Genomic DNA, 12,502 nt, shown 5'->3' on the forward strand with positions numbered 1-12,502 from the left:
AATAACCATTAAATATCATTCTAACAGCATCTGATATTTTCATTTGAAATGCTACATGGAAAATTAGACGGTCCAATAGATTATAGAAATAGCTCTAACAGGGGTCCCCAACCTTTTTTGCACCGCAGACCTGTTTAAAATTGCGAACCGGCCGACCAGGGGTGGGGGGGGTGGCGTTCAAGTAGGGTTAAACTCACCTCAACATGTCTTTTACAGTTAGAGTTGCCAATTTTCTCACTCCCAAATAAGGGACAAAAGTAGCAGTCAAATCCCGGGACACTTTACCCCAGGAAAGACTACCATGATCATGAAGCCTTGAGCGGGCACCTGCGTGCGCATGCATGACATGCGCGTAGCCGTGCGCATGCTGTACGTGCCAATTTTTTCCCCCACAAATCGGTTTTGCCTTTCCCGGCTATACTGTACATACATTATTTCTACTTTATATAAGCTATGTATTTATCATATCATTCCTGCTTTCACTATATGTTACCGTTATTTTCAGTTTTATGTGTTATTTAGTATGATTTGGTAGGTTATTTTTTGGGTCTGGGAACGCTCAAAAATTTTTCCCATATAAATTAATGGTAATTGCTTCTTTGCTTCACGCCATTTCGGCACGAAAGGTTTCATAGGAACGCTCTACCTTAGCAGGGGAAATATGGGACAAACCAACTTAGCCTAATATACGGGATGTCCCGGCAAATACGAGACAGTTGGTAACCCTATGTTTAAGTTCAACAGTGCGTGACAGGGCATGAGGAAAGGTGCAGCTGACACATGCTCTGCGGCCCAGTGGTTGGGGACCGCTGAGCTATAAAACCCAACAAACTTTTATTAAATTCTTTCAAATGAGGAAAAGTCTAATAATTGCAGGGTAAGACAACCAAAATGTCTTCACGACTGACCTTGTGAACCCATTCGTACTCTCCATACTTTGAATCAAATGTCCCTTTCTGCAAAGAGCGAAGTTTCAGGGTGAAACGTGGCCCAAGTTCCTGAAGACCAACCTTTTTCTCATTCCGAAATATATACCTTGAAGGAAAAAGCACCTTCCAATTAACTTGACAAGTATCAAGATTACTAATCAAAGAGTCATATAGGAATAATTCAAAGTTCAAGTACAAAAAAGCAAGTATACATTATACAACCTCGAGATTAGACTCATAACAGGCAGCCACAAAACAAAGAAACCTAGAAGAACCCATAAAAAAAGACTGTCAAAGATCCAATGAGAATTAAACGATACCCAGCCCCAAATCCGAACCAGAATCAGAATTAGGTTTATTATCATAAACACCAGAGATTCTGCAGATGCTGAAAATCGTAAGCAACACATACAAGACGCTGGAGGAACTCAGCAAGTCAAGCAACATCTATGGAGGGGAATAAACAGTTGACATTTTGGGCTGAGACCCTTCATTACGACTGGAAAGTAAGGGGAAGAAGCCAAAATAAGATGATGGGGGGGGGGGGGGGGTAAGAGTACAAGTTGGCAGTTGATAGGGAAGACCAGGTGAGGGGGAAAGTAGGTGGGTAGGGGAGGAGGAGATGAATTATGAATCGGGGAGGGGATAGGTGGAACAAGTAAAGGGCTGAAGAAGGAATCTGATAAGAGAGGAGGATGGAGCATGGAAGAAAGGGAACCAGGAGGAGCAACAAAGGAAGATGTGAAATTTGTTTTGTGACAGCAGTACAATGCAAGACATAAAATTACTATAAGTTACAAAAAATAAATAAGAGTAAGAGAGGAATAACAAGGTAGTTCCCATGTATTCATGGACCATTCAGAAACCTAATAGCATCTATACACTATAGGCTGAGCACCCTTTATCCAAAATTCCAAAATCTAAAAGCTTCTGAAATCTGAATTTTTTTGAGCGCTGACATGATGTCACAAACAGAAAATTCTACAAGGTCCTGGGAAGGATCCCAGGCGACTCGCAGGTCTCTGCATATCACAGACAGTTCTGAGAAGTAACCTCACACATGTAATGAACAGAGGTCAATGCGAAACAGAAAAACACTGCATGAAGCAAAAAATGAAGATCTTGATTGTGTATTGAAAGAGTGGATTCGTCAGCATTGGAATGAACATACACCATTTAACAGTTTGCAGATCATGAAACAAGCAAAGATGACAGCAAACTGAAAACTGAAGGTAATTGTGAATATTCAGCAGGCTGGTTGCAGAAATTTAAGAAGAGTTACGGCATTAAATTTTTAAAGATTTGTTTTGATAAAGTGTCTGCTGATCATGAAGCAGAAGAGGAATTCATTAATGATTTTGCCAAGACCGTCGATTAAAATCTAAAACACTGAACTGCTGCATCAGTACACAGGTGTGATGTATAACAAGTATGAACAAGTATAAGACAACAACCAGAAGCACATAAATTCAGTCAAGAATGATGACAATCCCAAACAGCTACTGAACGTCCAGCTGGACAGCTGAGGTCATGATAGCTAACCTTTCAGATGGTTCAATGTACCCATTATTGTTTGTTTCCTGCACAAGATTATTAAAAATATTATATAAACTACCTTCTAAATGTATGTATAAGCAGGTCACTCGTCTGAGCGCTACTGGTACCACGTAACCCAGTACTACCTGTCGCGTGGTCGGCGACTAAACTGGCACCCCACCAGGCTTGCCTGGTGAGGAGGGTGGCTAGACACCCTGCAGGACGAAAAACAAGACCTGTCAAAGGGCGAATGAACCCTCTCGTAGGGTCAGCGGCCATCTAGCAAACACGTGCCACGAAGCGTGAAAAGGGCATCCCCTGCATCGTAGCTTGGTCTGGCCATTCACTGCAACAGAACTCCCCCCAGCCGTCTTGGACCCCACCATGCCGCTGGATCCCGGAGGGGATGTTGAGAGGGCGGGTCTGGACCTGTGCAACCCCCTACTCACCTAAAATCCATTCACGCACATGCTGTTCTTTTCTGAGGAGTGGGGTACCACCCCACTAACTGACTGAAAGGAACCATCATCATCCGATGGGATGGATAGCCAGAAGGATAAACTGTATATGCAATATAAATGTATTTCATGTTTAGACTTGTGTCCCAACCTTAAAGTATTCATTATACCGATGCAAATATTCAAAAATCCAAAACACTTCCAGCCCCACGCATTTTGGATAAGCGGCACTCAACCTGTACTAGAATAAAAAAAACAAATCGGGTCCTTCCTGATACAAATATAAAGGTATGCACAGATAGATACAGATGTTCGTCCTGTTTGCCAAGATAACACAAGAAAAAAAAGGTATTAACATGTACCTGTGGAATCTGAAGAAGATGTAGTCGCGCTGGTTATGAAAAGTCACCACCTGCCGCCCCAGGAACTGTGGATTGTATGGGAACAGAGAGGCGAACATTCTCCCAATGCTGTGTCCCAGTCGGGTGGAAAAATTATTGAGGATCACCTCAGGGTAATGTCCTGTTGGTTCCTTTCCTCGTCTCTAACACAAAGACCATAAAAGCTATTTAATTTTATTTTAAACTTTGCAACACCTGTAGCTATATCTCATTCACCATAACTTCTTACTAATGAGGGGGAAAATATACTTTAGTAACTCTCAAACTACTCCAGTCACTGGCTCAGGTGAGCTTCCTGCCATTAATTGATTTTGACCCAACAACAATTCATGAACACATGAGATTCTCTAGATGCTGGAAATCCAGGGCAGCACACAAAATCCTGGAGGAACACAGCAGGTCATGCAGCATCTATGGAGGGGAATTTGCAGGCTGATCCCCTTCATTTGTATTTTTATTTAGAGATATAGTGTGGAACAGACCCTTCTGACCCAATGCTGTGCTGCCCGGTAACCCACTGATTTACCTAGCCCAACTATGGGACAACTTACAATGACCAATTAACCTACTAACCTGTATGTCTTTGGACTGTGGGCGGAAAACAGAGCACCCAGAGGAAATCCAGGCAGTTCAATGGGGAGAACATACAAACTCCTTACAGACGGTGCCAGAATTGAACTCTGAGCTCTGGAAGCCCTGAGACAAAAGTATCGTGCTAACCACTACGCCATCATGGCGCCCAGGTCAGGACTTCATTCATGAAATTACTGGTGGGTTCAAAATCATGAATTGTTGATAGCATAATTAAAGTCAAAGTTGGGTTTACTACCATCTGTACAAGTCCACATGTCTGCACAGGTGTCATGAAAAGCTTACTTGCAGCAACATCACAGGCACATTGCATCAGATAAACAGCATTCAAAAAAAACAAACTATACACAGAACAGAAATTTCACAAGAAAGAACACAATTAGGATGAAAAACCACAAAGTGAATTTTAGTATAACGTAGTCATAGTGTTACTAAACTGCAGTGATTAGGGTTTTGCAAGATGGTTCAAGAACCGAACCGTTGAAAGAAAGTAACTGTTCTTGAACTTGCTAATGTGGGCTTCAGACTTCAGTACCTCTTGCCCGATGGGAGCTGTAAGATGGCCTGGGCTGGAAGGTGGGGATCTTTGATGAGGGATGTTGCCATCTTGTACAATTCCAGTTGACCTCCACTCAGCTTTCTCTTTTCAAAGGCAAACAGACCCCACCACTCTAATCTATACTTGGAAATGTAGTCTCTCAGCTGAGGAAGATTCCTTTTCTGCATCCTCATGTGTGAAGATGGCATGGCCTGGACGGTGGGGATCTTTGATGATGAATACTGCCTTCTTGAGGTAGCGCCTCCTGTAGATACTAGCACTGGTAAGGAGGGATGTGCCCATGATGTATAGAGTTGAGCCTACTACTCTCTACATCCCTTTACTGGAGAGAGTGGAAATGGAGAGGATGTTATCATTAATAGGAGACTTCAGGATCTGAAGACACAGCCTAAAAATAAAGAGATGCTCCTTTATAACTAAGACTTCCTCAGCTAGAGTGTGGTGAATTTGTGACATTCCACAAGACCATAAGACAAAGGAGCAGAAGTAGGCCATTCGGCCCATCGAGTCTGCTCCACCATTTTATCATGAGCTGATCCATTTTATCCTATTTAGTCCCACTGCCCCGCCTTCTCACCATAACCTTTGATGCCCTGGCTACTCAGATACCTATCAATCTCTGCCTTAAATACATCCAATGACTTGGCCTCCACTGCTGCCCGTGGCAACAAATTCCATAGATTCACCACCCTCTGACTCTAAAAATTTTTTCGCATTTCTGGTCTGAAAGGGCGCCCTTCAATCCTGAAGTCATGTCCTCTCGTACTAGACTCCCCCATCATGGGAAACAACGTTGCCACATCCACTCTGTCCATGCCTTTTAACATTCGAAATGTTTCTATGAGGTCTCCCCTCATTCTTCTAAACTCCAAGGAATACAGTCCAAGAGCGGACAAACGTTCCTCATATGTTAACCCTCTCATTCCCGGAATCATTCTAGTGAATCTTCTCTGTACCCTCTCCAACATCAGCACATCCTTTCTTAAATAAGGAGACCAAAACTGCCCACAGTACTCCAAGTGAGGTCTCACCAGCGCCTTATAGAGCCTCAACATCACATCCCTGCTCCTATATTCTATTCCCCTAGAAATGAATGCCAACATTGCATTCGCCTTCTTCACTACCGACTCAACCTGGAGGTTAACTTTAAGGGAATCCTGTACGAGGACTCCCAAGTCCCGTTGCATCTCAGAACTTTGAATTCTTTCCCCATTTAAATAATAGTCTCCCATTTATTTTTTCTGCCAAAGTGCATAACCATACACTTTCCAACATTGTACTTCATTTGCCACTTCTCTGCCTATTCTTCCAATCTATCCAAGTCTTTCTGCAGACTCTCCGTTTCCTCAGCACTACCGGCCCCTCCACCTATCTTCGTATCGTCAGCAAACTTAGCCACAAAGCCATCTATTCCATAATCCAAATCGTTGATGTACAATGTAAAAAGAAGCGGTCCCAACACTGATCCCTGTGGAACACCACTGGTAACCGGCAGCCAACCAGAATAGGATCCCTTTATTCCCACTCTCTATTTCCTGCCAATCAGCCAACGCTCTATCCACGTATGTAACTTTCCTGTAATTCCATGGGCTCTTATCTTGTTAAGCAGCCTCATGTGTGGCACCTTGTCAAAGGCCTTCTGAAAATCCAAATATACAACATCCACTGCATCTCCCTTGTCTAGCCTACTGGTAATTTCCTCAAAAAATTGTAATAGGTTTGTCAGGCAGGATCTTCCTTTAAGGAATCCATGCTGAGTTCTGCTTATCTTGTCATATGCCTCCAGGTACTCTGTAATCTCATCCTTGACAATCGACTCCAACAACTTCCCAACCACCGACGTCAAGCTAACAGGTCTATAATTTCCTTTTTGCTTCCTTGCCCCCTTCTTAAATAGCGGAGTGACATTTGCAATCTTTCAGTCTTCCGGAACCATGCCAGAATCTATCGACTTTTGAAAGATCATCACTAATGCCTCCGCAATCTCCACAGCTACTTCCTTCAGAACACGAGGGTGCATTCCATCTGGTCCAGGAGATTTATTGACCTTTAGCCTATTCAGCTTCCTGAGTACTTTCTCTGTCGTAATTGTGACTGCACACACTTCTCTTCCCTGCCACCCTTGAGTGTCCGGCATCCTGCTGTCTTCCTCAGTAAAGACTGATGCAAAATACTTGTTCAGTTCCTCTGCCATCTCCTCATCTCCCATTACAATTTCTCCAGTATCATTTTCTATCGGTCCTATATCTACTCTCACCTGTCTTTTACTCTTTATATACTTGAAAAAGCTTTTAGTATCCTCTTTGATATTATTTGCTAGTTTCCTTTCATAGTTAATCTTTTCTCTCTTAATGACCTTCTTGGTTTCCTTTTGTAAGGTTTTAAAGACTTCCCAATCCTCTGTCTTCCCACTAATTTTTGCTTCCTTGTATGCCCTCTCCTTAGCTTTAACTTTGGCTTTGACTTCTCTTGTCAACCACGGTTGCATCCTTTTTCCACTCGAAAATTTCTTCTTTTTTGGAATGTACCTGTCTTGCACATTCCTCATTTCTCACCTAAACTCCAGCCACTGCTGCTCTGCCGTCTTCCCCGCCAGTGTCCCTTTCCAGTCAACTTTGGCCAGTTCCTCTCTCATGCCACTGTAGTTTCCTTTACTCCACTGAAACACCAACAGATCAGATTTCAGCTTCTCTTTTTCTAATTTCACAGTGAACTCAATCATGTTATGATCACTGCCTCCTAAGGGTTCTTTCACCTCAATCTCTCCAATCACCTCCGGTTCATTGCACAATACCCAATCCAGTACAACCGATCCCCTAGTGGGCTCAACAACAAGCTGTTCTAAAAAGCCATCTCGCAGACATTCTACAAATTCTCTCTCTTGAGATCCAGTGCCGACCTGATTTTTCCAATCTACTCGCATGTTAAAATCCCCCACAATTATCATAACACTGCCCTTCTGACAAGCCTTTTCTATTTCCAGTTGTAATTTGTAGTCCACATCCCTGTAGCTGTTTGGAGGCCTATAAATAACTGCCATCAGGGTCCTTTTACCCTTGCTATTCCTCAGCTCAACCCATAAAGATTCTGCACCTTCCGATCCTATATCACCTCTTTCTAATGACTTAATATCATTTCTTACCAATAAAGCTACGTCTCCCCCTCTGCCTACCTTCCTATCCTTCCGATACACCGTGTATCCTTGGACGTTCAGCTCCCAGAGACATGCATCCTTTAGCCAGGTCTCAGTGATGGCCACAATATCATACCTGCCAATCTGTAGCTATACGACAAGATCATCCACCTTATTTCTTATGCTGCGTGCATTTAAGTACAACACCTTAAGACCAGTATTTGATACTTTTTGCTTTGATTTCACTGCAACTTTATTGCACTGCAACTCATCCCAATGGCTACACATTTGCCCCATCACCAGCCTGTCTTTCCTGAGATCTTTACTGCTCACTATCTTAGATTTATTTCTGTTTTCCCCTTCCTCCGCTCTATCATTCCGGTTCCCAACCCCCTGCCAAATTAGTTTAAACCCTCCCTAACAGCTCTATTAAACTTTCCCGCCAGGATATTGGTCCCCTTCGGGTTCAGGTGCAACCTGTCCTTTTTGAACAGGTCATACTTCCCCCAGAAGAGATCCCAATTATCCAAGAATCTGAAGCCCTGCCCCCTACACCAGTCTCTCAGCCAGGCATTCATCTGCCTGATCCGACTACTCTTGCCCTAGCTAGCACGTGGCACAGGTAGCAATCCCGAGATTACTACCCTAGAGGTCCTGCTTCTCAGCTTCCTTCCTAACTCCTGGAAATCTCTCTTCAGGACCTCCTCCTTTGTCCTATCTATGTCATTGGTACCAACATGTACCAAGACAACTGGCTGCTCACCCTCCCCCTTTAGAATATTCAGGACCTGATCCGAGACATCCCTTACCCTGGCACCTAGGAGGCAACACACCATGCAGGTATCTCTGTCAGACTCACAGAATCTCCTGTCTGTTCCCCTGACTATGGAATCCCCCACAACTACTGCATTTCTCTTCACCCTCCTTCTCTCCTGCACAACAGTGCCAGGCTCAGTGCCAGAGACCCGGTCACCGTGGGCGTCCCCCATCAGGTCATCCCCCTCAACAGCATCCAGAACAAGATATTTGTTGCTGAGGGGGACAGCCACAGGGGTGCTCTCCACTATCCGAGCATTTCCCTTCCCTCTCTTGACAGTGACCCAGTGTTCTGACTCCTGTAGCCTAGGGATGACTACATCCCTGTAGCTCCTGTCTATCACCTCTTCACCTTCCCTGATAAGCACTAGGTCATCAAGCTGCAGCTGCAGATCATTGCCAGAGGACTGTGGAGGCCCAGTTATTTAATATATTTAAGGTAGAGATCAATTGTCACTTGCTTAGTAAAGGGTTAAGGGCTACATGGAGATTGGGGCTTGGGAAAAAAAGACACTAGGCACAGTTGCAGAATTAGGCCAATCGGCCCACCGAGTCTGCTCCACCATTTGATCATGGCCGATTTATTTCCCTCTCAACCCCATTATCCTGACTTCTCTCAGTAACCTTTGATGCCCTTACTAACAAGAACCAATCAAGCTTTGCTTTAAGTATACGCAATGACTTGGCCTCCACAGCCATCTGTGGCAATGAATTCCACAGATTCACCAAGCTCTGGTTAAAAAATTCCTCCTCATCTCTGTTCTAAATGGACATCCCTCCATTCTGAGCTTGTGCCTTCTGGTCCTAGATTCCCCCACTATAGTAAATACACTCCCCGCATCTACACTTTTGAGCCCTTTCAATATTTGATAGATTTCAATGAGATCCCCACTCATTCTTCTAAACCCTAGCGAGTACAGGCCAAGAGCTACCTTTGTTAACTCCTGGGATCAGTCTCACAAACTTCCTCTGGACTCTCTCCAATGCTAAAATGTCCTTTCACTAACGATCCAGCAGCGGAGCAGACTCGGTGGGACAAATGGCTTAATTCTGCTCCTCTATCTTATGGTTTAACATAGGCAGTCAATTAGCAAAGCCCCAACAATATCACTGGGATTGTGGAACATGATCGCTACTGTGAGAGAACATCAATAGGCTCTAGACCAAGATCCAGAACAATGCTCCAAAAGTCAGTCCTGTTGGAGCGATACTGGTTGAGAAGATGACACCTAAAACAAATGCACGCAAGATGTTATTTATAAACAATTTCTAACATTTATATTCCAGGCAGACATTACAATTAAAGCAATATCCACCAATGTTTTCCAGTGCACTCAACCACACTCCATTCCATCTCTCACCTTAAGTTCTTTGGCTAGGCGGGCATTAGACATCTTGAAATGAGCCGTAGGTCCATCTGGAAGGTGACTAATAATTAATCCATCTGACATACTTGGTTAAGAAAATTAGAGGCTCTGTTCAGCTGGGAGGGCAGCAAGGTAGCATAGTGGTTAGCACAACAGTTTACAATGCCAGCAATCAGAGATCATAAGACCCTGGGACACAGGAGCAGAATGAAGCATCCAGACCACCGAGCCTGCTCCACCATTCTAACATGACTGATTTATTATCCCTCTCAACCCTTCTCCTGCCTTCTCTCAGTAACCTTTGATGTCCTGACTATTTAAGTACCTATCAACCTCTACCTTCAAAATACCCAATCACTTGGCCTCCACAGCCATCTGTGGCAATGAATTCCACAGATTCACCACCCTCTGGCTAAAGAAATTTCTCCTCATCTTTGTTGTAAAGGGATGTTGCTCTATTCTGAGGCTGTGCCCTCTGGTTCAAGACTATAGGAAACATCCTCTCAACATCCACTCTATCTTGGCTTTTCAATATTCGATAGGTTTCAATGAGATCACTCCTCATTCTTATACAGGCCCAGAGCCAAACAATCCTGATACATTAACCCTTTCATTCCCAGGATAATTCTCATGAACGTGCTCTGGACTCTCTCCAGTGCCAGCACATCCTTCCTTAGATAAGGGGCCCAAAGCTGCTCACAATACTCCAATTGTGGTCTGAACTTCCCCAGCATGGAGGACACTATATCTCAAAAAGGGGGCATTCATCATTAAGGACCCCCATCACTCAAGACTTGCCCTCTTGTCATTGCTACCATCAAGGAGGAGATACAGCAGCCCAAAGATACACACTCAACACTTCAGGAACAGCCTTTTCCCCTCTGCCATCAGATTTCTAAATGGACAATCAATACATCAATACTTTACTCCCATTTTGCATGACTTAATTTATTAAGTATTTCTTATTGTAATTTATTTTTTATTATTGTGCACTGCAATGTACTACTGTCGAAAAACAAAAAATTTCATGACATACTGTGCCTTGAAAAAGTATTCAGCCGCCACAACTATTTTCACATTTTACTGTCTCATTTTCTAAATTTAAAATATATCAAAGTAGGATATTTTGAGCTAATCTACAAAACATTGTGCATCATGTGAAATCAAAAATATTCCAAAACCCGTCAACACTTTAAAACCAAAATTATGAGGCTGTAAAGTATTCATCTCCTTTCTGATGACTACACTAACTTTCCTCAGGTGTAATACTGTATATTACCTTGGCAAGTCACCCAATTTATTGATGTAGAAAATTGCAAGATCACCTGTTTGCAATGAATTCATAAGAATAAATACCCCCTCTCTCTGTAAGGTCCAACAGTATGATAGTTTTTCAACAGACCAAACCAGAAAAGAAGATAAAACAGCATTCAAGACAAGCCAGAGAAATGGTAAAAGAGAAACACAAATCTGGGGAAAGGTACAAGACCACCTCAAAGGCACTGAGCATACGTTGGAACTCAGTGCAGTGCATCAAGAAAATGTGGGGAAAAAATGAAACCACAGCCACACTGCCTAGGTCAGACCGCCACTCTAAACTTAGTCACTGGAGAAGAATGGCACTTGTAAGAGAGGCTACTGTGAGCGAGCTGCAGAAGTCCGTGACTGTAAGTGGAAATGAAGTTCATGGCTCCACAATCTCTAAGACCTTGCATAAAAAGTTTATTTATAGAAGAGTGGCAAGGAAGGCTTAAAAAAAAAAGCATATCCTTGCAATGTAAAGACTTTGCAAAGCATCACTTCGAAAATACTGTAAAGATATGGAAAAAGGTCTTGTGGTCAGATGAGATTAAAGTGGAACTTACTGGCCTCAACTCTAAGCGGTACATGTGGTGTAAATCTAATACTGTACTATGCGTCGGCCAGGGAACACCATTCTTACTGTAAAGTATGGTGGAGGTAGCATCACGCTAAAGGAATGTTCTTCATCAGCAGGGACGGGAAACCTGGTCAGGATTGATGGGAAGATGAATGCTGACAAACACAGAGAGATCCTGGATAAAACCTGCTAGCCTCTGCCAGAAATCTTAAAACTGGGGAGGAAGTTCTTTCAGCAGGACAATGACCCAAAACACACAGCCAGAGCAACCATGGAGTGACTTCAAATGAAAGGAACAGATGTCCTTGAGTGACCCAGTCAGTCCTGATTGAACATCTCTAGCAAGACCTCAAGATTGCTGTCCACCACTGCTCCCCAACTAACCTGGCACAGCTTGAGCAATTTTGCAGGAGGAATGGGCAAATCCTGCTCCATCACATTGTGCAAAGCTAATACAGACTTATCCAAAAAGGTTACTGCCTGTAATGGCTGTGAGAGGTGGTTCGACTAAGTACTGAGCAAAGGGAGGGAAGGTCGACTCAGACCATGAGAGGCCTGCGTCAGGCATTTTCATGCCTTACAAGGCGCAGATTGGAAGTCTGTGTGGGGTGAAGGAGGATGAATACTTCTGAATTTTTAGTTTTTCATACTTTACAATTTTCCCTGTTTCCGGGGTGCTATTGAGATAAAAAGGAGTTAAATTGATCTAAATCACTGGTTGTAATACAGTACTCATTATGAGAACAAAGTGTTGGGGGCTGAATACTTTTACAAGGCACCGTATGCCAGTGATATTAAACCCATTTCTGATTCTGATGACCTGCAGGAAACTA

The 12,502-nt window shown here is 43.3% G+C and overlaps 1 protein-coding gene across 1 annotated transcript in view; it reads right to left on the reverse strand.

The window, feature by feature from the left end:
- rpf1 (ribosome production factor 1 homolog) overlaps positions 1 to 12,502 on the reverse strand; it is a 41,975-nt gene that overhangs the window by 2,369 nt on the left and 27,104 nt on the right. The window contains exons 6-8 of the mRNA XM_072273288.1: positions 9,785 to 9,867; positions 3,286 to 3,467; positions 909 to 1,035 (exon numbers count right to left, since the gene is read on the reverse strand). Of these exons, the coding sequence (XP_072129389.1) occupies positions 909 to 1,035; positions 3,286 to 3,467; positions 9,785 to 9,867 (392 nt within the window). The remainder of the gene's footprint in view (positions 1 to 908; positions 1,036 to 3,285; positions 3,468 to 9,784; positions 9,868 to 12,502) is intronic.

The sequence above is a fragment of the Mobula birostris genome, chromosome 12 (genome assembly GCF_030028105.1).
Source record: "Mobula birostris isolate sMobBir1 chromosome 12, sMobBir1.hap1, whole genome shotgun sequence".
NCBI lineage: Eukaryota > Metazoa > Chordata > Chondrichthyes > Myliobatiformes > Myliobatidae > Mobula > Mobula birostris.